This window comes from Pristiophorus japonicus, chromosome 9 (genome assembly GCF_044704955.1).
Source record: "Pristiophorus japonicus isolate sPriJap1 chromosome 9, sPriJap1.hap1, whole genome shotgun sequence".
NCBI classification, from domain to species: domain Eukaryota; kingdom Metazoa; phylum Chordata; class Chondrichthyes; family Pristiophoridae; genus Pristiophorus; species Pristiophorus japonicus.
The window spans coordinates 33,854,346-33,879,621 of NC_091985.1; the positions used below are offsets into that span (position 1 = coordinate 33,854,346).

Consider the following 25,276-nt stretch of genomic DNA (forward strand, 5'->3'; position numbering starts at 1 on the left):
CTCAGGCTAAGATCAGCTAACAGAGATGCAAGATCAAATCGCGGTGGGGAGGACCTTCCTTATCGACAGGGATTCAGTATTACATCTCAAGCTGAATTCATGAGGATTATGCTTTTATGTCTGGCTGCTGCTGGGATCCTTTGTTTAAATGATCAATCTAGTAGTTATTTTGGCAGACTTACATTTTCTATAGAGACATGATGGCCAAACCACAACACAACGCTGCCTTTGGATCCAGTTGTCCTCTCTGGTGGGTTCCTTCCTTTCACTTCTTTATCAATCACTCAAAACTTTAGCCGACATTGTTTTTGGTTGATCCACAGCCTTTACTGGGAAGCCTTTGGTTTGGCTTCAATGGTTGATTTCCTACTTCAACTATGCAATCTTTACCTGGTGCCACACAGCACAGTCAGAATTTCATCGTCAGCGTTGCATCACTCTTAGTATTATACAACTGTTTGGATCCCAGTCTGCTACGATGACCATTTACTTGGTGCACTTAATCTTGGAAGGAAAGTTTCCAATGGCTGAAGGGCACCATTTTATAGGATTTAGAATGCACTGCCTGATAGGGTGGTGGATGCTGATTCATTAGTAGCCTTCTAAAGGAAATTAGATACATACTTATCATAGAAATTTACGGCACAGAAGGAGGCCATACAACTTATCGTGTCTGTAATGAGCATTTCTGCCCCTATCACCATTTTAGGCAGCGATTTCCAGACTTCCAGATTCCCAGACTTTGGGTGAAAAAAGATCTTCTCAACTCCCCTCTAATCCTTCTACCAATTACTTTAAATCCATGCCCCCTGGTTAGTGATCCCTCTGAGAATGGAAATAGGTCCTTCCCATCCACTCTATCCAGGCCCCTCATAATTTTATGTGCCTCATTCAAGTCTCCCCTCAGCCTCCTCTGTTCCAAAGAAAACAACCCCAGCCTATCCAATCATTCCTCATAGCTAAATTTCTCCAGTCCAGGCAACATCCTCGTAAATCTCCTCTGTGCACTCTCCAGTGCAATCACATCTTTCCTGTAATGTGGTGACCAGAACTTTACACAGTAATCTAGCTGTGGCCTAACTAGTGTTTTATACAGTTCTAGCATAACCTCCCTGCTCTTGTATTCTATGCTTCAGCTAATAAAGGAAAGTATTCCGTATGCCGTCTGAACCACCTTATCTACCTGCCCTGCTACCTTCAGGGATCTGTGGACCTGCACTCCAAGGTCCCTCTGTTCCTCTCCAATTCTCAGTATCCTACCATTTATTGTGTAGTCCCTTGCCTTGTTAGCCCTCCCCAAATGCATTACCTCACACTTCTCCGGATTGAATTCTATTTGCCACTGTTCTGCCCACCTGACCTGTCCATTGATAACTTCCTGCAGTCTACAGCTTTCTTCCTCACTATCAACCACACAGGCAATTTTTGTATCATCTTCAAACTTCTTAATTATGCCTCCTACATTGAAGGTTAAATCATTGATGTATCATCGTCATAGGCAGTCCCTCGGAATCGAGGAGGACTTGCTTCCATTCCCTAAGTGAGTTCTTTGATGGCTGAACAGTCCGATACAGGAGTCACTGTTACAGGTAGGACAGACATTCGTCGGGGGAAGGGGTGGGTGGGGCTGGTTTGCTGCGCGCTCCTTCCGCTGCCTGCACCTGACCTCTCCATGCTCCTTGCGTCGAGACTCAAAGAGCTCAACGCCCTCTCGGATGGACTTTCTCCACCTCGTGCGGTCTGCGGCCAGGGTCTCCCAGGTGTCAGTGGTGATGTCGCACTTTACCAGCGAGGCTTTGAGGGTGTCCTTATAACGTTTCCGCTGTTCTCCTTTGGCTCGTTCACCATGAAGGAGCTCCGCGTAAAGCATTTGCTTAGGGAGTCTCGTATCTGGCATGCGAACTATGTGGCCTGCCCAGCGAAGCTGATTGAGTGTGGTCAGTGCTTCAATACTGGGGATGTTAGCCTGGTCGAGGACACTGATGTTGGTGCGCCTGTCCTCCCAGGAGATTTGCAGGATCATGCGGAGACATTGTTAGTGATATATCTCCAGTGACTTGAGGTGCCTTCTGTACATCGTCCATGCCTCAGACCCATACAGGAGGGCAGGTATTATTACAGCCCTGTAGACCATGAGTTTGGTGGTAAATTTGAGAGTCTGGTCTTCAAACACTCTTTTCCGCAGCCGGCCGAAGGCTGCACTGGTGCACTGGAGGCAATGCTGAATTTCCGCATCAATGTCTGCCTTTGTTGATAAGAGGCTCCTGAGATATGGGAAATGGTCCACGTTGTCCAGGGCCGCACCGTGGATCTTGATGATTGGAGGGCAGTGCTGTGCGGCGGTGACAGGCTGGTGAAGGACCTTTGTCTTACGGATGTTAAGCGTAAGGCCCGTGCTTTCATATGCCTCAGTGAATACATTGACTATATCCTGGAGTTCAGCCTCAGAATGTGCACAGACGCAGGCGTCGTCCGCATACTGCAGCTCAACGACAGAGGTTGGGGTGATCTTTGACCTGGCCTGGAGGTGGCGTAGGTTAAACAGCTTCCCACTGGTTCTGTAGTTTATTCCACTCCAGCGGGGAGCTTGTTGATTGTGAGATGGAGCATGGCGGCGAGGAATATTGAGAAGAGGGTTGGGGCGATGATGCAGCCCTGTTTGACCCCGGTCCGGACATGGATTGGGTCTGTAATGGATCCGTTGGTAAGGATCACGGCCTGCATGTCATCGTGAAGCAGATGAAGAATGTTGACAAACGTTTGGGGGCATCCGAAACGGAGGAGGACGCTCCATAGACCCTCGGAGTTGACAGTGTCAAAGGCCTTTGTAAGATCGAAAAAGGCCAGGTATAAGGGCTGCCACTGCTCCCTGCATTTTTCCTGCAACTGGCGCGCTGCAAAGATCATGTCTGTTGTGCCCCGTAGGGGACGAAATCTGCGTTGTGATTCCGGGAGGAGCTCCTCGGCCACAGGGAGAAGACGATTGAGGAGAACTCGAGCGACAACTTTCCCAGTGGCTGAAAGCAGGGAGATTCCCCTGTCGTTGCTGCAGTCGGACTTGTCCCCCTTTTTAAAAGTGGCCACAATCACTGCATCTGTGAGATTTCCCGACATGCTCTCCTCCCTCCAAATGAAAGAGATGAGGTCATGTATCTGCTTCAACAGCACCTCTCCGCCATATTTTAGCGCCTCAGCAAGGATTTCATCCGCACCCGTAGCCTTGTTATTCTTGAGCTGTTTTATGGCTTTGCCAACCTCGTGCAACGTTGGACTTTCACTGAGTTGGTGGTGGGTCGCATGCTGCGGGATGGAGTCGAGAACACTCGAGTCAAAGGCAGAGTCTTGATTGAGGAGATCTTCAAAGTGCTGCTTCCATCAGGCCCTGACAGCCTCGGTGTCCTTGATGAATGTTTCCCCGTTCTTGGCCAGGAGTGGGGTGGGGCCTTGGGAGTTTGGACCCCAGGTGGCCTTGACTGCGGTGAAGAATCCTCGCATATCATCGCCGTCGGCCAGTTGGTGTATCTCCTGTGCTTTCTCCATCCACCACCTGTTCTTTCGGTCCCGAGTTTTCTGTTGGGCCTGAGCCTTGAGCCGTCTGTAATGTTGCTTTGCAGCTCCCGAGTTGGGCTGTTGCTTGAGGCTCAGAAATGTTTTGCGCTTGCGATCTATTCGTTTTTCGATCTCCTGATCATTTTCATCAAACCAGTCCTGATGTTTTCTGGTTGAGTGACCAAGTGTCTCTTCACAGGCACTGGTTATAGAGGCCTGAAGGGCAGACCAAGCGCTATGGGCATTCAGCAACTTAGGGTCATCAAGGCACGCCAGATTAGCTGTGAGGCGCTGGCTGTATAGGGCTCTCTTAGCTGGGCCTCTAAGTGCCCCGGCATTAAATTTTTTGTGGAACTGCTTCTGCTGTCCCCTCTGCTTTGGGGCAATGTTAATGTTGATGGATCAGATTAGGCGGTGGTCCGTCCAGCAGTCGTCAGCTCCTGTCATAGCGCGGATGATGCGCACATCCTTGCAATCCCTGGCTCGGACGATGACATAGTCAAGCAAGTGCCAGTGTTTGGAGCGAGGGTGTTGCCACGATGCCTTGTATTTATCCCTCTGGCGGAACAGCGTGTTGGTAATGAGGAGTTCATGTTGTCAAGAGAAGGGTAACGCTGGAATTGGTTTTCCCTACCCCCTCTCTGCCAATCACGCCTCCCCAGAGGGCTTTGTCTTTGCCAACCCTGGCATTAAAATCACCCAGGAGGATCAATTTATTGCCCGTGGGGACATGGGACAAAGGTGTCTCGAGGTTAGAATAAAAACCCTCTTTAGCCTCATCCATTGCATCGAGTGTGGGGGCGTACACACTGATGACTGTGGCACATTGGTTCAGAGATAGGATGATACGGAGAATCATGAGGCGTTCGTTGACCACACAGGGGGAGTCTTTGAGGCAGTTGACCAGCTCATTCTTGACGGCAAAGCTGACTCCTTGAAGGCAGCGTTCTGCCTCTGGTTTCCCGTTCCAGAAGAAGGTGTAACCTCCACCATGTTCCTTCAACTGGCCTTCCCCTGCCCACCGGGTCTCGCTTAGGGCAGCGATGTCAATGTCAAAACGTCTGAGTTCCCGGGCAACTATGGTGGTGCGGCGTTCCGGCCTGTTGCTGTTGGGATTGTCCATGAGGTTCCAGGTCCCGAATTTCATACTGACGGAGTGGAAGATTCCTGTGCATGAGTTCTTTTAACGTGGGGTGGCCATTGCACACCGGCAACCACACGGGCTTAGCTGAACAAGGTCTTGGTCCAGTGACAAGGGGGTCCAAGACAACTGGAGACCAGGCACAGCTCGATAAGTCTAATTGCCTCCGGCGAAGTATTGGCCGCAAGCTCGGCGCCGGGTAGTGCCATTGATGGTAGATGGCCCGAGGCTTGGTAGGGGGCAGGCATTAGGAAGGTGACTTGCAAAGTTATTTTAAAAGTTAAAAGTTGATAAAGGTTCCCAATTTATTTCAAAAGTTTCTAAGATATGTTAAAACGTTTTAAGAAGTTTCTAAGAATTGTTAAAAATGAAAGATGTAAGTTAATAATAGATGTTTAAAGGTATTTCGGTTGAGAGTGTGACAATGTAAGTTTTAAAAGTTCTCCTAAATTGTTTAATAAGTTTAAAAGTTGGCTAAAATTTTAAAAATTAATCAAAAGTTGTTTGGGAGTATGAGACGACGCCATGCCTGGGTCCGTTCAGCCGGTTCAGTGCCGGCCTCGGGGTCCCTTTGGCGGATTGAATGCCGGCCTTGGAGTCCCTTCGGCCGGCCCCACGTCCTCGAGTCCCTTTGGCAGGTCGACCTGAAGTCCCTCGGCCGGCCAGATGCCCTCCGAATCCGGTACTCCTCCCGGGCCGGGTGGCCATGGACCGAGCGCTTCTCCCGGGCCGGGTAGCTGGCTGGCTGGAAGATGCTGCGCTGCACCGAGCCGGAGCCGCTCTTTGTGATGTGAAGGCGATGCGGAAACATCAGGAGACCCTTTGGTCCGGGCCAGTGCAGAGTCCCTTCGGCCGGGGACAGAAGCGGCCGGTGCAGAATGCAAGCTGGGCGTGGCTGGTGTCCCTGGCGCTCTCGCTGGGCTGGAGCTCCTGCTCCCTCGACGCACAAACCCTCAGCTCGGACTCGGTGCGCTGGACGCCCAGCAGTGGGGAAGCCGGCCGCCAGGTCGTCGATGCACAGCCCGTCATCCTGGTTGACGTACAGATGGTGGAAGAGCACTTGCAGCCGCTGCTCCATTGATGTATCCTACAAAAAGCAAAGGACCTAAATACTGAGCCCTGCGGAATCCCATTGGAAACAGCATTCCAGTCACAAAAACATCTGTCGACCATTACCCTTTGCTTCTGCCACTGAGCCAATTTTGGATCCAACTTGCCACTCTCGCTTGGATCCCATGGGCTTTTACTTTTCTGACCAGTCTGCCATGTGGGACCTTGTCAAAAGCCTTGCTAAAATCCACATAGACTACATCAAACGCACTACCCTCATGAACCCTCTTCGTTACCTCCTCAAAAAATTCAATGAAGTTAGTCAGACACGATCTTCACTTAACAAATTCATGCTGAATGTCCTTGATTAATTTGTGCCTTTCTAAACAACAATACTGTCGCTCAGAATTTTTCCCAACAATTTGCCCACCACCGAGGTTAGGCTGACAGGCTGTAGCCTGAGAGGATAGAAAATGATTATCAGAGCCTCTGCTATTTCCTCCCTAGCTTCTCTTAACAGCCTGGGATACATAGAAACATAGAAAATAGGTGCAGTAGTAGGCCATTCGGCCCTTCGAGCCTGCACCACTATTCAATACGATCATGGCTGATCATTCACCTCAGTACCCCTTTCCTGCTTTCTCTCCATACCCCTTGATCCCTTTAGACGTACGGGCCATATCTAACTCCCTCTTGAATATATCCAATGAACTGGCATCAACAACTCTCTGCGGTAGGGAATTCCACAGGTTAACAACTCTCTGAGTGAAGAAGTTTCTCCTCATCTCAGTCATAAATGGCTTACCCCTTATCCTTAGACTATGTCCCCTGGTTCTGGACTTCCCCAGCATCGGGAACATTTTTCCTGCATCTAACCTGTCCAGTCCCATCAGTATTTTATATGTTTCTATGAGATCCCCTTCCATCCTTCTAAACTCCAATGAGTACAGGCCCAGTCGATCCAGTCTCTCCTCATATGTCAGTCCTGCTATCCCGGGAATCAGTCTGGTGAACCTTCGTTGCACTCCCTCAATCGCAAGAACGTCCTTCCTCAGATTAGGAGACCAAAACTGAACACAATATTCCAGGTGAGGCCTCACTAAGGCCCTGTACAACTGCAGTAAGACCTCCCTGCTCCTATATTCAAATCCCCTAGCTATGAAGGCCAACATACCATTTGCCTTCTTCACTGCCTGCTGTACCTGCATGCCAACTTTCAATCACTGATGTACCAGGTCTCGTTGCATCTCCCCTTTTCCTAATCTGCCGACATTCAGATAATATTCTGCCTTCGTGTTTTTGCCACCAAAGTGGATAATCTCACATTTATCCACATTATACTGCATCTTCCATGCGTTTGCCCACTCACCTAATCTGTCCAAATCACCTTGCAGCCTCTTAGCGTCCTCCTCACAGCTCACACCGCCACCCAGCTTAGTGTCATCTGCAAACTTGGAGATATTACACTCAATTCCTTCATCTAAATCATTAATGTTTATTGTAAATAGCTGGTGTCCCAGCACTGAGCCCTGTGGCACCCCACTAGTCACTGCCTGACATTCTGAAAAGGACCCATTTATCCCGACTCTCTGCTTCCTGTCTGCCAAACAGTTCTCTATCTACATTTCATCCGGACCTGGCGATTTATCTACTTTCAAAGATGCTAAACCCCTTAATACTTCCTCTTTCACTATGAAATCCCCTATTAATACTGCCCTATTGTTTTTACACTTCACAGAAATTTGCCTTCACATTTGCTGTTCTATCTCCCTCTGACTATTTGAGGATCTATAAGTTCACTCCAGCGTGTAATTGCCCCTGTTTTGTTCTTAAGTTCAACCGATATGGCCTCATTTGATGATCGTTGTAACATACCATCCCTCCTCACAGCTGTAATTGTTTCGTTAACCCCTCCTTTTTTATGCCCCTCTTTATCGCATCTGAAAACCCTGCAACCAGGAATGTTGAGCTGCCATTCCTATCCCTCTTTCAGCCATGTTCCAATAATAGTTATGATACCTTACTTCCACGTGTCTATCTGTGCCCTCAGCTGATCTGCCTTATTCACTAGACTCCTTGCATTGAAGTACATGCCATTAAGTACGGCCAAACCACTTTGTTGTCTATTTTCTAGCCCTTGTTTCCTCTGCCTTCTAAACTCATTTACTAATTTCATTTATTTTAACTTGCAGGGGAGAAACTTGCAGGGATATGGGGACAGAGCGGGGGAGTGGGACTAACTGGATGGCTCTTCTAAAGAGCCAGCGCAGACTCAATGGGAATGACCTCCTTCTGCGCTGAACCATTCGATGATTTTATGATCTTGCACCTTGCAGTGCCTGAACACGGTTTACATTATCTAACCCCAGAGACCATTTTATTAGCATCCAGTGATAAACCACAGCCTCTGGTAAAGCATAGATTTTGTACAAGTCTGTCCTTGATAGAGAACTTCTATAAAAGGGTCCTTTCAAATGCCCCCATTGACAGCTTCATAAGGGCGATCTACTCTGTCTGATCTGTAAGACTACAACACTAATAAAAGCGAGGCACAGCACATTCACAACATTTATCATTTTTATCTCGTCATTATTTTAGTGATGTGCCAGCAATGTTACCGTGCCCTTGGGAGAGCAAATATCACAGAGAACGTTGTTGGAAGAGTGCAGAGGATGCTGCAATATAAAGAACAGATGAAGCGGCTCATCACCACACACTCAATCTGATCGCTACATTTGGGTTGCTTGAGTGAGTGTGACAATACTTAGATTTTCTAAACGCAAATTTAAAAAAGATTACAAACAGAACTAACGAGAAAGCAGGGCAGCGAAAAGAACAAAAAGCCCAGAGAGCTTGGCGCAGACCATCTGAGAAGAAAGTATGCACAGCGAATGGAGTTAATATACAAATCCACCATGATCGAATTGAATGTCATGGAACAGGTTCGAGGGGCTGAATGAGTTACTCCTGTTCTTATCAATGAAGGGCACTATTTTCTTGAATACTATAATGCTTTACCACTTTTTATGATCTAAAATACATTTGTACTTTTCTCAACCGACAACAATACAGTATTTCTTTGCCAATTCTCTTTTTCCCCTTTCTGAGTTCTCTCTGCACATCACACTATCCCCAGCCAACAGGATGGACTGGACAGGAGATTTAATTGAGGTGTATAATATTATGAGGGGCCTAGACAGAGTGGATAGGAAGGACCTATTTCCTTTAGCAGAGGGGTCAACAACCATGAGGCATAGATTTAAAGTAATTGATAGGAGGTTTAGAGGGGTGATGAGGAAAACGTGTTCACTCAGAGGGTGGTGGGGGTCTGGAACTCACTGCCTGAAAGGATGGTAGAGGCAGAAACCCTCACCACATTTAAAAAGTACTTGGATGTGCACTTGAAGTGCCGCAACCTATAGGGTTACGGACCTAGAGTTGGAAAGTGGGATGAGGCTGGATAGCTCTTTTCCAGCACGGACATGATGGGCCAAATAGCCTCCTTCTGTGTCACAATTTTTCTATGATTCTCCGGTTTCCTCCGTACAGCTGTGTAACTGCCGTTAGAGGGTACACGAGAGGCTGGGCATGGTGACCTTCTCCATGAAGAGGCACCCAGTCTTTGCATTATAAAGGAGAAAAGGCAGTTTGGTTCAACAAACCCATTCCTTCCACAGTCTGTGGGACAATTTTAACAGAGTGTGCCCGGCGGGAACTGTCATGATCGAGTCAGGCAGCCAGTTTACCCTCCATCTGACTTTACTTTGCGTTGAATTCAATGGAAATGTATTGGTTTCAGTGGAAGGAAAATCAGACAGGTCTTGTTAGGAACGTGAAGTTCTCCCCCGGCAGATTTTCTCTGCGCCTGGGAGATGCTTGCCGCGCAGGACGTGAGGACGAAAAGCTGCCTCCAATGTGTGTGGAGTTTAAAAACTCGTGGTTACTGCAGGATGCTGAGGTGAAAGAAAAACATTGCAGATGCTGAAAATATGAGATAATAAATATGGGTAATGGACAGCAGCTCCATCAGCCCACCTCATGGGCTCAAGTTTCGGCCTGGGTTGCTCCTATTTTTTTGGAGCAACTAGTTTAGAATGGAGCATCTTAGAAATTGCAATTCTCGGTATTTAGTTTGCTCCAGTTCTAGTGAGTTAGAATAGTTTCATTTAAGAACAGATTTTTTTTTTCAAAAGGGGGCCTCCGGCCACTTACGCCTGTTTTGCAAGTTTAGGCAGCGAAAATTTACTCCAAACTAACTTAGAAAGAAGTAAGTGTAGATTTTTGTACACTCAGAAAAACCTTGCCTACACTTGGAAATCAGGCGTAGGGAACGAGAGATTGTGGGGGTGGGGGCTGGGGGGGGGGGGTGTGAGGGGGTTTACAAACATTAAACACTTCACTTTTACAAATAAAGAGCCATCATCAATAATAAATGATAAATAAATCAATAAATCAATTAAAAAAAATTTTTAAATAAACTATTATAAAAAAACTAAAAAATCAATCAATAAATAAAAAATTATTTCTGCTCACTTACTGCAGCACCGGGAGCCCTCCAACAGCGTGCTGGGATGCCCCCCCCAACCCTTCCCCCACCCCACCCCAGTGTCTCTCTCTGTCTCTGTCAGTGTTTCTGTGTTTCTGACAGCGAGGGAGGGGGGGGAGAGGAGGGAGGTGGGGGGAGAGAGGCGGGTGGGGGGGGAGAGGAGGGGGGTGGGGGGGAGAGAGGCGGGTGGGGGGGGGGAGAGGAATGGGGGGAGGAGAGGGAGGGGAGAGGAAGCTGGAGGAGAGGAGGGGAAGGAGGGGGGGAGGGGGATAGGGAGAGGAGCGGGGAGGGAGGAAGAAGAGGGAAAGAGGGGAGAGAGAGGAGGGAGGGAGAGAGAGGAGGGGGGAGGGAGAGAGGAGGGAGGGAGAGAGAGGAGGGAAGGAGGGAGAGAGAGAAGGGAGGGAGGGGGAGAGAGGAGGGAGGGGGAGAGAGGAGGGAGGGAGGGAGGGGGAGAGAGGAGGGAGGGGGAGAGAGGAGGGAGGGAGGGAGGGGGAGAGAGGAGGGAGGGAGAGAGAGAGGAGGGAGGCAGGGAGGGGAGAGAGGAGGGAGGGAGGGAGGGGGGAGAGAGGAGGGAGGGGAGAGAGAGGAGGGAGTGAGGGAGGGGGAGAGAGGAGGGAGGGAGAGAGAGAGAGAGGAGGGAGGCAGGGAAGGGGAGAGAGGATGGAGGGAGGGAGGGAGAGAGAGGAGGGAGGGAGGGAGGGAGGGGGAGAGAGGAGGGAGGGAGGGAGGGGGAGAGAGGAGGGAAGGAGGGAGGGGGAGAGAGGAGGGAGGAGGGAGAAGAGGCTGAATGGGTCGGGTCGCTGCCGCAGACGACACTTCAGGCAGGGCCCGCCCCCAGTGAGATACCGGGCGGGCAGGCCCCACCGACGACAGGGAGAAAGGGGAGGGGAGGGGGGGAGAAGAGGGGGGGGGAAGAGAGAAGGGGGGGAAGAGAAGGGGGGAGAAGAAGAGAGGGGAAGAGAACGGGGGAAGAAGGGAGGTGGGAGAAGAGGGGGGAGGGAGAGGGGGGAAGGCTGAACGGGAGAGAGGTCCAGTCCGATCTTCGCCCGGTGAGCCCATTCAGCCAGGGCTAGGGTCAGGCCTCTCTCACGCAGCCTCGGGTGCCTAGAACTACTGCACATGCGCGCACATTCTAGCGCGCATGTGCAGAGGTCCCACCACTGTTTTCAACACCGGGACCTGGCTCCGCCCCCGACCCCTTGTGCTGCGCCACGCTGAGCACGAAGACGTCCTGAGGAGACCAGAGAATCACAAGGTAAGTTTTCGGTGCCCTTTTTCTTTCAGAAAGTCGGCACACCTTATCGAGATGCGCCGTTTTTCCAGACGGTGGAAACTTGGGCCCCATGTTTCTGAGATTGTGAAAGCAGGCGGTCCGAATTGTCGCGGCCGCAGTGAGGTAACGAATGACGACCTCAGGTAAGTGTGATTGTTTAAAAAACATTTGTTTTTGCAATTTATGTTGTAGTGACATGAGCTATGTATTGGGAATGTTTTTGGGTGGTTTTTTTCAGGTTCTTTTTCCCCCAAGCCTCTGTTATGGTGTTCTGAGGCCGGCTGTTTAGCTCGGGATTTTCACTTGCTCAGCATGCCTAGCGCCCTAAAAATGGCATGCATTGCCTCCCTTAGCGCCCCACTTCAAACATCGGGCCCAGCTGATGAATGTTGCGGTGGCAGGCGCAAACCATTTGCCGGCACAAAACTTACCGTTCCACCCGGGACACCACCCCAACTGAATTTCCACCCCTAAATATTTAGTCATTCTTTTTATGAGTAGTTTGTTTTAGAAAGTGATTTAATTGTGAAGTAGCGCTGTGCTAACTTAATAATTAGTCCCGCTACTGAGAATGCCATCTCTTTACTTCTGCACCCCAGCACTGCGAGGCTCGAGAGCATGAGTGAAGGTCTCTGCAATATGGGGACATGTGCCTCCAAGAATGTTGGAAAATATTATGGAGAATATTTTCATCTATCTGCTATTATCATGTGTGAGGAAATTCAGGAGGGAGCTGAGTGGATAGCTGACAGAGAAGGAGATTGAGAGGCAAGAATGGTGTATGACATTTTCTGCTTGGCGACCAGCTGATGGTCCTTATATTCCTATGTGCCTATTATATCCTACAAGGGTTAAATGCTTAAAACGCCTGTTGTTACTGCCAGATATCCTGCTGCATGTGGTCACACGGGAGCACTGCCAACATAGCAGGTGGACAACTGCAAGTAACCCAAGAATCCCGGCTGCACCGAGACTTTTCAGTTACGGTGCGGAGGGGTAAAATGACTTGCATTTGTATAACACCTGATCATGTCTTTGCGACCATCCCAAAACACGTCACAACAAATCAATTAACATTTGAAGTGTAGTCACTGTAATAGTGTAGGCAAAGGGTCAGGTTTTTAGTATGTGATTTTGGAAATTCTGCAATTTCTTCGTAATGGTCGAGTATTGGAATTCTCGGTGATACCCGGATTCAATCCTGATCATTTTCCGCTTGTTGCCGCCTCTCTTTTCGCCCCGGAGCAGTGGCAATGGCAGCGGTCAGCTTCCAGCACCCCGCCAGGGTTTTCGGGGCCGGTTTCGAGTTCCAGCCCGATCCGTAGCGTTCGGTAGAGCGCCGTGCTGGGAGCGCCTGTGAAAGCGGGTGGTCCGAGCTGTAGCGGCTACAGTGAGGTAAGTAATGTCCACCTCAGGTAAGTGTGATTGTTTTTGTTGTTGTTGTGATTTATGTTGTGGTGGCGTGAGTTATTTATTGGGAATGTTTTTTTTCAGGGTTCCTTCCCCAGGCCTCTCTTAGAGCGCTCCGAGGCCGGCTGTTGAGCTTGGGACTTCTGCGTGCTCAGCTGGCCTAGTGCCCGAAAAGAGGTGTGTAGCACCTCCCTCAGCATTCCGCCCCAGCTGCCCAATTTTGCTGATTGAGGCGCAAACTGTTCCTGGGAGCTATCAGAACCACCCCGCCACCATTAGCGCCCCGAAATGAGCCAAAAATCCAGCCCGATATGTTGCTTTGCTCACAGTATCACCCTCGCTTCACTGAGCTCAAAAAATTATTGAGGGAGCGCTGCACGGTTGGAGGTGCCGACTTCTGGATGAGATGTTAAACCAAGGCCCCCGTAAAATATCCCGTGGCACTATTTCGAAGAGGAGCAAGGGCGTTATCCCCGGTGTCCTGACCAATATTGATCCATCAATCAATATCACAAAAAACAGTTTATCGGATGATCACATTGCTGTTTGTGGGAGCTTGTTGTGTGCAAGTTGGCTGCTGTGTTTCCTACATTACAACAGTGACTACACTACAAAAAGTACTTCGTTGGCTGTAAAGTGCTTTGGGACATCCAGTGGTCGCGAAAGGTGCTATATAAATGCAAGTCTTTCTTATTTTTGTTCACTCTGTCAGTAGGTGGCAGTAGCAAACCTGGCATCTGTGCCCGTCCATTTTATTATGTGCAGCGTAAACTCAGCAAATTCCTACACTTCAGTGTCGAGCTGGAATAAAGGGACCAGACCTGCGGATTTGGGTCAATTCAGCAGCAGTGCACATTGATGGATATAATGCTAAATAAATTCACACATGTCACATTATTATCCAATTATCAGGAAGACACTGCCAGCATCAAGAACATGTCTGTGTGCACAAAGTCTCCCAGGGAAAGCTACTACTTCAATGCTTTAAAAGTGTCATTTTAAAATTAGACAGTGAACACAATGTTACTCTGAATAAATGTACAGAAAATACTTACCAGGACATCATCATCATCACAGGCAGCCCCTCGAAATCGAGGAAGACTTGCTTCCACTCTAAAAGTGAGTTCTCAGGTGACTGTACAGTCCAATACGGGAATTACAGTCTCTGTCACAGGTGGGACAGACAGTGGTTGGAGGAAAGGGTGGGTGGGGTGTCTGGTTTGCCTCACGCTCCTTCCGCTGCCTGCGCTTGTTTTCTGCATGCTCTCGGCGATGAGACTCGAGGTGCTCAGCGCCCTCCTGGATGCTCTTCTTCCACTTTGGGCGGTCTTTGGCCAGGGACTCACAGGTGCTATTGGGGATGTTGCACTTTATCAAGGAGGCTTTGAGGGTGTCCTTGAAACGTTTCCTCTGCCCACCTGGGACTCGCTTGCCGTGTAGGAGTTCCGAGTAGAGTACTTGCTTTGGGAGGCTCGCGTCGGGCATGCGGGCGATGTGGCCTGCCCAACGGAGCTGGTCGAGTGTAGTCAGTGCTTCGATGCTGGGGATGTTGGCCTGATCGAGAACCCTGACGTTGGTGCATCTATCCTCCCAGGGGATTTGCAGGATCTTGTGGAGACTGCGTTGGTGTTATTTCTCCAGCGCTTTGAGGTGTCTCCTGTATATGGTCCACGTCTCTGAGCCATACAGGAGGGCGGGTATCTCTACTGCCCTGTAGTCCATAGGCTTGGTGCCAGATTTGAGGTCCTGGTCTTCAAACACCCTTTTCTTCAGGCTACCGAAGGCTGTGCTGGCACACTGGAGGTGGTGTTGAACCTCATCATCGATGCCTGCCCTTGCTGATCGTAGGCTCCCGAGGTATGGAAAATGGTCCACGTTGTCCAAGACCGTGCCGTGGATTTTGATGACAGTGGGGCAGTGCTGTGTGACGGGGTCAGGTTGATGTGTAACACCCATCACCCTTGTACTCGCTGACCTACATTGGCTCCCGGTTAAGCACTGCCTTGATTTTAAAAATTATCATCCTTGTTTACAAATCCCACCATGGCCTCACCCCTCCCTATCTCTGTAATCTCCTTCAGCCCCACAACCCCCACCGAGATATCTGCGCTCCTCAAATTCTGCCCTCTTGAGCATCCCTGATTATAATCGCTCAACCATTGGTGGTCGTGCCTTCTGCTGTCTAGGCCCCTAGCTCTGGAATTCCCTCTCTAAACCTCTCTACCTCTTTTAAGACTTTCCTTAAAACCTACCTCTTTGACCAAGCGTTTCGTAATCTGCCGTAATTTCTTCTTATGTAGCTCGGTGTCAAATTTTTGTCTTGTAATACCCCTGTGAAGCGCCTTGGGACATTTTACTGCATTAAAGGCGCTATATAAATACAAGTTGTTGTTGTTTTATACTGCAGCCTGGGTCTTGGGAGAGCAACCTAACTACCCAACTATGCGTGACATTGTGCCATGTCACCGTTAGGAGTAAAGACACTGCTGCCTCCAGAGTTCCCTCAATGCCATGTCATTTACATACGTGGCACATCAAGGCGGGGTGGGGACGGGGGTGGGGGTGGAGGGGAAAGCTTTTGCCTCACAGGGACTGTCCTTCAGAAAAGGGGAAAGGTGGCAGAGATGCAGCAGAATGTGTCTCTGAGGACATTTCTTGCCCTGTTTGCCCGGATCTGCCGCAAAACAGGTGGGATGGGGCCAGATAGCCGAGGCCAGAGTGTCTTCCGTTCGCTGGCTGTAAAGGGCTATGTGAAATCAGGCTGGGCCATCTCAATCCATTCCTAAATGGGCAACAAATTTCCAATATCACTCAGAATGGAAAAATGTCACCCTGTTGCAGCTGACAGTGCTCTTGTATTGTCGAGATAGAGTTAAGAGAGAGCAGAAAAAAGTAGATATTTGTTGATTGTCACAGCCTATCCCAGTGTGGCTAAATAAAGAATGATGGTTTCTCTGAAGTGGAGTGATTAATGAGTACCCAGAGATGATTATAAATCAGAATTTAAATCAGGTCATGAGAATGAACTTCAAGCAGCTTCCAATTATCACTGCAACCGCAAAACCGGATCCCAAACTTCTGCTTAGAGTCAATCTTTGTGCCAGCAGTATCTGCAAGAGCTGACACCCAACCACGCCTGATGTGTGAAGCAAATGAACTGACTGACACCCTTTTATCCCCCACTGGATTTCTGCTTACATTTCACATTCTTTGCCATGGTCAGAAAAGACAAATGTCGCAGGTTATGACAGCATATAGCACTGCTGCTATGGGTTCAGCTGCAGTGTTTCCAGATAATCTTAATGCAAGTTTGCAATAAATTTGAAATAAAAAATACACATGATTTTGAGTGTCCCTTCCCAATTGCATGAAATTGATCGACCCTTTAAAATAAAGGTTGTGACCTCTGCCAACAAGCCAGAAGTAGTTGAGTGCGCAGTGCCAGTGGTTTTGTTGGTTCTTCTCACAGGCCTTCCCACAGATTAGAGAGAGAGAAAGGTGAAGGGCGGGTATTTCAGGTATTGTGAGGTCTGTGATGTGATTGAAGGTGATATCAGGATGTTGTCAGCTTGTGAGCGTTTTATTGTACCCTCACGGAGTGCGCTTATCGCTATCGGGTCCTCTGTCGGTTGTGGTTTGAACACGCGGCCGGTGAACAGAATGCGGGCACAGGATGTTGGGATTGAATCGGCTGGGAAAAGGATCATTGAGAGAGTAGAGACAGTGCGGAGAAGCGAGGGAGAGCAGCGCTAGACACAGAAACTGGGGAGGAAAAGGAGAGGGAGGGCGGAGCGAGAAGAGAGAGAGTGGCAGCGGTGTGATTAATTCATCAGAAACAACTGCAAAAACTTCCGGTACAATTTAACGCGGAAATGTGACTTGAAGGTGATATTAGGATGTTGATAGCTTGTGAGAGTTTTATTGTACTCTCGCCGAGTGTGTTTATCATGATCAGCTCCTCTGTCGGTTGTGGTGAACGTTACTTTTTCATGGTTGGGACCTGACATTTATGTGGCGAATGCTTCTGCGCAGCTTCCAGTTCATTGGCAGCAGTCACGCTGTTACAAAAGTGAACAGCCCGAACTCTCACATCACTATTATCAGGTTCACTGAGCAACCTGCACTCAAATCACTGGGAAATATGTTCGTACAATACACCACTGATCCTCCGCCTCCCCCAGCCCCGCCTTTACACTTAGTCCTCAGAACAGCATTAGTTATAGATGGCCGGGCTCACCTGTGTTTCTGAGGGGGCAAAGGGCACAGTCCATACCCCACGCTTCGCCGTACATACAACAGCACTCCGTGTAAGTAGTCCTTCGTCCCACCAAAGGCGAGCCACACATAAACTGACTGTTCACCGCCTGCCAGCAAACGTCCGCTTCATTGGTTTGGTCTAAAACAGCAACGTTAGGGAAGGAGGGAAAGAGTTAAAAAAAATAATAAACCTCCAGCATCACTATCACTTTCAAGACTGCATTAGCATTGCTCTGTGAATACACACACAGGCGCCGTGGTTTCTGTCATTCTTGTTTCCAGGAACATAGGAACAGGCGGAGACCATTCAGCTCCTTGAGCTTGTTCCGCCATTCAATGAGATCACTGCTGATCTGTACCTCAACTCCATCCACCCGTCCTCAATACCTTAACCCTTAATACAATTGCCCAACAAAAATCCACCAATCTCAGTTTTGACATTTTCAACTGATCCCCAGCCTCAACAGCTTTTTTTTGTGGGCGAGAGTTCCAGATTTTGTGTGAAGGAGCGCTTCTTGGCATCACTCCTGAATGGCCTAGCTCTAAGTTGAAGATTATGCCCTCTTGTTCTGGACTCCGCCATCAGAGGAAATTGTTTCTCACTATCTACCCTAAAAACTCCTTTGATCATCTTAAACCTCATAGGGTGGAGCCCGCTTGCATCTTCCGTGAAGGTTAACTGGGAAGGTATGCAGTCAAAATGTTGGACGCAGCTCCTGAGGTACTGAAACAGTAAAAGAAAAGTTGGTGGGAAAGAAAACCAAATGGGGTCATGTGTGTGTTTTAACTGCCTCCAGCCACCACAGGAGTGATCATTCAATGGGCTCTCCAACTATGAAAAACAATATATTTTCCTCTGTGTGGGTGGCAATCCACCGATAAACCAGTGAAACCAGTCCAAAAAATAAATAGGACTTTGAAGCAAGAAGCCTCGGACAGTGGATGTTTGTACAGCTGCTGCTTTTCCACGTCTCACCAAACTTGGGATGAAGGTATCTCAGCAGTGCCCGACCCTCCCCACAGCAGTCGGGGAATCAGATTTATACAACACAGTCAGATATCCATGTATCTCACATCTGAGTGTTAAGTCTCTGCAGGAGGATGAGGGAGCACGCAGACATAGGGCAACGACAAGGGACAGAGACAGCCCGTCCAAGCCAAGAAGACGCAAACCCAACAAGAGGAGGCAAATATCTGGAGTGGAGTCCATTGAGCCAGAGACAGCTTGCCGGCTTTGGTTGTTTTTACGCTGGTTTAGTGAAGTGGGAAAATAGCAAACCAGGTATTAATGGTATCTTTGCTGGTATTAATTTCACTTTGGGTATTCCCATTTGGTTTCACACAGCAGGCTCACCATGGCTGCAGTGTGTACCATCTACAAGATGCACAACAGCAACTCGCCAAGGCTTCTTCAACAACCACTCCCAAACCCACGGCCTCTACCATCTAGAAAGACAAAGGCAGCAGGCGCATGGGAACACCATCACCTTCAAGTTCCCCTCCAAGTCACATACCATCCTGACTTGGAAATATGTCGTCGTTCCTTCATCGTCGCTGGGTCATAGTCCTGGAACTCCCTCCCAAACAGCACTGTGGGAGTACCTTCACCACACAGACTGTAGCCATTCAAGAAGGCAGCTCACCACCACCTTCTCGAGGGCAATTAGGGATGGGCAATAAATGCTGGCCTTGCCAGTGATGCACACTTCACAGAAATTAATTTTTTTAAAGTAAATGTTTCATAGTGGGGGTGAAAAATAAATACCAACTAATCCAATTAACTAAAACCGCACTGCATATTCTGAATGGTGAATTAGTGTACTCCAGCACAATCACAGGAATAAGAACAGGAAAAGGCCATTCAGCCCCATTCAATAAGATTATGGCTGATCTGTAAATTGACTCCATCACAGTTCTCTGCCTTGGTTCCATATCCCTCAATACCCTTGCCTAACAAAAATCTACCAATCTCAGTTTTGAAATTTCCATTGACCCCCAGCTTCAACAGCTTTTTTTGGGGAGGTGAGAAGAGGGGGAAAGAGAGTTCCGGATTTCCAATACGCTTTGCGTAAAGAAGTATTTCCTGGTGTCTCCCTGCTCAATCAGATCAGGCCACTGTATAAATGCAACTCACTTTTCAGCACTGCCACCTCCCCCACCCAAACCACCCCACAACAACAACTTGCATTTATATAGCGCCTTTAATGGGGTAAAACGTCCCAAGGTGCTTCACCAGGGGCGTTTTCAGACAGAAATCTGACATTGAGCCACAGCAAGAGAAATTGGGACAGCTTGGTCAAAGAGGTAGGTTTTAACCAAGCTGAAGCCAAGGTAACTTAAACCTTTTAAAATAAAAACACCTGACGCAATTTGCAATATAAAATGAGCGTGCGTCTTCGCAACAATGCTACACGGGTTGTTCCTGCTGCTGGGACATACCAATAGTGTCTGGAGGCTCAATGCAGCGTTTCCCTGACGAGTCCAGGATCATTGGGTACGTGCAGAAACAGTTGTACGAGCCGTCAGTGTTAATGCATTGGCCATTGATGCAGTTTGATGGATCCTGACATTCATCGATATCTGGGAATGAAAGGAAACACTGGGTATCCAACAGCAGAAACGGGTGTCACACTGGCAACAGTGGGTAACAGTAAGGTGCAACTGGGTACAAATAAAATGAAAACACTACGCTGGCTCCAATGTACTGATTACTGATGCTTCAATTTGAGGGTTCAATTCCAAATGAGAGCATCTTTAGGCGAGTCATTTAAAATATAATAAAGAGCATTATACTTGCACATACTGATTTTCACAAGGCAGATTATCCTGGGTCGACGCCCAAGAGAACTGAAACTCGGGCGGGATGCTTTACGACTGTGTGCCCTGACCTAACCGATTATCTTCTATCCGCTTCAGCCAGACAATCCGGTTCACTGAGTACAGACCCAGGAAAATGTCCCGCCTTGTCTTTATAGAATCATGGAATCATATCACAACAGAGGTAGGCAATTCGGTCCATCGCCCCTGCACTTTGAAAGAGCTGTCCAATTAGTGCCACTCCCCTGCTCTTTCCCCATAATGTTTCCTTTTCAAGTATTTATCCAATTGCCTTGAATTGATTAGCTTTAAGCGGCAATCCATTTGGGGTCATTCTTTTGCTATAATAGTTATAGCACTGTTCCTTGCTGTGATAAAATGATTCGGTAGACATTTCACTTTCAGTGTTTTGTATCTTCACACAGGTACAAAGCCAGGGACCAGAGAGTTTATAGGATGCAAAAACCTGAAGGGTTTATTAAGATATATATATATATATAGGATATTGTCAGCTTAATTGTTGCCAAGCAGAACATTCTTCTACATAACATATATATAACTAGCCCTATTTTTTGAGTGTTGGTAATATTTACGTTGACACTCTTACGATGGATGTAGAAACATTAACCTGATATGGACTAAAAGCACCAACGCGAGGCCATTATTTTTTCCAGTCAAGGTGATTAGCCCTGAATTCTCTAATATACTGAGCCTTCGTATCGCCAGTATTGTGGGTTACTCTTAGACCAAGTTTAATGCTGCCAATGAATTGAGTTAATTGCATTTTCTTGTATATCAGACAGAATTTCCTTGTACATTGAGTGTTGCTACAGTACTAAAGCACTATTGAGCAATTTAAGAAGTTTGAACAACACTTTTGCAATATACCTTGCAAAACATTTGGGATGATTTCATAGGCCTGCACTGGACATGATGTGCGCAGTGCGGACATTAACATTTATCAGTATTACATGTGAGCAATTGCTAGGGTGCTGTCCCAGCTAACTGCTGCTCAAGTATAATGGAGAGGATGGGAAATAGTGCTCCAGCAGGATAACAGGGCATCGCGGGTGGTAGAAGCTTCTAGAATAGAACTTCAACCTGGGAGGGAGGAAGCCCCTCAAGCTGCACCTACCCACATTTGCATTAAAAGTTACCATGGCAATCACAAGACTATACGCGACTGTCACTGAGCAGGATGGAAAGCTGGACTTGAGGAAGTCTCCTGTCTCCAAAGATATAGTCGGAGCCACGAAAGGGATACTCCTTTCTCAGTACCTTAATGCAATTCCAAGAATAAGGACCCATGTACGCCAAGGGTTGGAAATCCACGGGGATTCTCCCGCTTGTCCATCAAAACCTCAGCGGCAGATCCGCAGGAACTCTGGAGAAACGCGTAAACGCAGGTTCCGCCATTTCTCCAGGATTTCCGTGGACCTTATGCTGACGTTACAGTGGATGATCCGGCGAAGCCTCAGGGAATTCAACCCCCAAGTGCTGTAAACGTGTCTGCTTAAGCCTCTCGCCATATACGCTGCAACATTTACAAAATAACAGTTCAGTCTCGCAGCGGGAACATACCACCAGAGTCGAGAGGCTGAGAGCAGCGTTTCCCACTCGAGTCCAAAGTCATTGGGAGTGTGCAGAAACAGTTGTATGAGCCCTCAGTGTTAAAACACTGCCCATTGATACAGCTCGCCGCATCCTGACACTCATCGATATCTAGGAATGGAATGAAAGTGTTCTAACATAGGAAGATAAGAAATAGGAACAGGAGTAGGCCAACGCCAATTCATTAGTTCAGTTTTTATGAAACTTGAGCATATTATTAGTAGTGTATTAATAAATCATACTACATTTCAAAGTTCCACATTAGCTGTAAAGCACTTTGGGGTGTCCGGTGATCATGAAAGGCACTATATTTTTTTATTAGTTCCTGAGATGTGGGCGTCGCTGGCATTGCCAGCGTTTATTACCCGTCCCTAGTTGCCCTTAAGAAGGTGGTGGTAATCCGCATTCTTGACCCGTTGCAGACCTTATAAGAACATAAGAAATAGGAGCAGAAGCAGGCCATTCGGCCCCTCGAGCCCGCTCCGCCATTTAATACGATCATGGCTGATCCGATCATGGACTCAGGTCTACTTCCCTGCCCACTACCCATAACCCCTTATCCCCTTTCGGTTAAGAAACTGTCTATCTCTGTCTTAAGTTTATTCAATGACCCAGCTTCCACAGCTCTCTGGGTATCAACTGGGTGAATAAATCTTACAAAAGACCAGTGAGTAACAGAGAAAAAATACGTATTTATATTTAACCCTAACTCTAGGGTTAGGGTTAGAGTTAAATATAATTTAAATGTTATAGTCTACAGGATGCACTGCAGCAACTCACCAAGGCTTCTTCAGCAGCACCTCCCAAACCCGCGACTTCCATCACCTAGAAGAACAAGGGCAGCAGGTGCATGGGAACACCACCACCTACAAATTTCCCTCCAAGTCACACACCATCCTGACTTGGAAATATATCGGCATTACTTCATCGTCGCTGGGTTAAAATCTTGGAACTCCCTCCTTAACAGCGCTATGGGAGTACCTTCACCACACGGACTGCACTGGTTCAAGTAGAATGCTCACCACTACCTTCTCAAGGGCAATCCAGGCACGGGCAATAAATGCTGGTCTGGCCAACAACGCACACATGCCCCAAATGAATTATGAACCAGTGAACTCGCTCATAGGCTTAATAGATAATAGATTTCTAGAAACAAAAGGCATCAAGGAGGAAACACGGGAACATGTTGTTGATAAGAGGATCAGCCATGATCATATTGAATGGCGATGCAGGCTCGAAGGACCGAATGGCCTACTACTGTTCCTATTTTCTATGCTTCTATGTACTGAGCCATGGAGACCTGGAAAGTCTACGGTTCAGTTCCTGGTGTTAGCTAAAATGGTGGATCTTAGTTCCGGCAGCAATAGGAGAGGGGGAATCCAAATGACTTCACTTTTCAGGGCGACAGAGGACAAACGAGATATCGGCCAGGGTTGCAGCTCCTGTTTGTTAAGCAGTGGAAAACGTGCACGTGTGGAGGTGAGGAGGAGCACTGGGCTCTACAGTGGTCAGAAAGCCCGCTGGCACTCGCCATTTCGACACACACTGTGAAGTGGGCACTTGGACGAGGCTCTGGGCAATCGGCTGTGCCTCAGTTTGAGCCACTGCTTTCGGGGAGATTAAGGAAGAAAAATGGATTGTCCTGGGGATCAAAACAAAGCAAACTTGATTTCTTCGAGACAAAAGCAACAGAAAAGGCTGAAAACCCTGAGCAGGTTCCTCAACATCTGTAAAAAGACCATTCGGACACAGATCCATTATCCCGTGACCACCCAACACACCAACTCATCTTTTCTCTTTACACCTGCTGCGTATTTCCAGCATTTCCTGTTTTTGACTCAGTTCCTTCGATTTTGTGGCGCTGAACAGTTAAAGTTAAGGTTTCTCGGAAGCTATAAAGAGGGTGAGCGACACGGGGCGGAGGGGGTGGTTCCAGAGTGGTCAGAGGGTCGTGGGGCCGGAGGGGAAGATAGAATCCAGGCAATAGAGGTGACATAATGGGGCCCCGATTTGCATGAATACATGAAGTTCCCACCTCCTAGGCAGATGGTTCCGTCAGGTGGGGGTGTTAAAATCAGCCCCCACTCCCGCTCTGTTCCAGCTGTATTTAAGTTATCAAATCACTTCCTGTTCACCTCAGGGCACATATAATCTGCCCACATCTACTCATATCTCTTAACTATTGTTGCCTATCGTGGAAATATCTTGCTTTCCATCGTTGTCTCTACCTCAGTCTGTCTCTCTTTCTTAAGGTATCAGTAAGTCAGTAATCTGAACATCAACATAATCGCATTTGTGTCACATTTCTAATGGTACTGTGAGTTAGGAAACAAACTTACCAAGGCACTGCAGTTTAACTGGGTCATAATACAAGCCTTGCCTGCAGTAACACTCAAAGCTAGGCTGGGTGTTCAAGCAAAATCCATTCTTACAGATCTCTTGTCCAAATAAAACACATTCGTCAGCATCTGTGAACAGAAAATGGATGAATTTTAATAATAAGCAAATCGCAAAACTGACATCTGATTGTCATCAAACCAGAGTGTAGTATCCTCCAAAACACTCAGTCACAATCAGTCCTGTCTGGTGCTGTTGCTTTTCTGGGCAATGATGCTGAGTTCTCTCCACCACTGAGAGCTATAGACAATGTAGATGCTGGAAGACCATTTGGTATAGACTATAAGCGCAAAACTGGAGTACACAGGTTTAGAATTAACAACTGATATTATTAGAGCTGAGAAGGTTAAGAGGAGAATTATTGTTAAGAGGAGGTTTTAAAATATTTTGAAGGGCTTTGGTAAGGTGAGTAGGGAGAAGCTATGTCCACTGGTTGGTGAGTCGACAACAAAAGAGCATTAACACCATGACCAAAAGAACAAAGGGAGAGGTCCGGGTAAATCTTTTTGCACAGAGGGTTGTTCGAACATGGAACACCTTCCCAAAAAAGTTATGAAAGCTGAATCCATGATAGCTTTTAAAAGGGAAATGGAAAGAATAATGTCAAATGTTATGGGAGCCGACACGGCAGTGATGAGCAGAATGGCCTTCCGTGCTGTGAATTTTTTGGACTGAGTTCTTGACCAACAAACTCCCAGCAAAATCAGTTTAGATTAAAATGGATAATAACTCCTTTAGCCAAAGAATTGGTAGGTATCTGGTGTGAATGGGATTGTTAGGTATAGCAACAGGTAGACTCTGGGATGGGGAAACTATAGCGATATGCACTTACTGGGATTGGTAGCTGTGGCAATATGCATAGACAGGGATTGGAGTAATAGTGATTGACAGAGACTGGGATTGAGGGCTACAGGGATATTTGAAGACTGGTAGCTATAGGGATAGACAGAGACTGGTAGCTATAGGGATAGACAGGGACTGGTAACTGTGGGTCTGGAGTCACATATAGACCAGACCGGGTAAGGATGGCAGATTTCTTTCCTTCAAGAACTTTAGTGAACCAGATGGATTTTTACGACAATCGGGTAGTTTCATGGTCACCAATTATTGATACTAGCTTTTTTTTTTTTAAATTCCAGATTTATTTAATTAACTGAATTTAAATTCCCCCAGCTGCTGTGGCGAGATTTGAACTCATGCCTCTGGATTACGAGTCCAGTAACAT

At 47.7% G+C, this 25,276-nt stretch overlaps 1 protein-coding gene across 5 annotated transcripts in view; it reads right to left on the minus strand.

The window, feature by feature from the left end:
- The window catches only part of ltbp1 (latent transforming growth factor beta binding protein 1), a 456,945-nt gene that overhangs the window by 29,304 nt on the left and 402,365 nt on the right, over positions 1-25,276 (minus strand). For 4 of the 5 annotated variants that reach the window (XM_070889256.1, XM_070889254.1, XM_070889253.1 and 1 more), the window contains 4 exons: positions 23,994-24,122; positions 21,625-21,765; positions 19,666-19,806; positions 17,207-17,365 (listed from right to left, as the gene is read on the minus strand). In XM_070889256.1, the coding sequence (XP_070745357.1) occupies positions 17,207-17,365; positions 19,666-19,806; positions 21,625-21,765; positions 23,994-24,122 (570 nt within the window). The remainder of the gene's footprint in view (positions 1-17,206; positions 17,366-19,665; positions 19,807-21,624; positions 21,766-23,993; positions 24,123-25,276) is intronic. The other variant, XM_070889255.1, reaches the window with a different exon arrangement.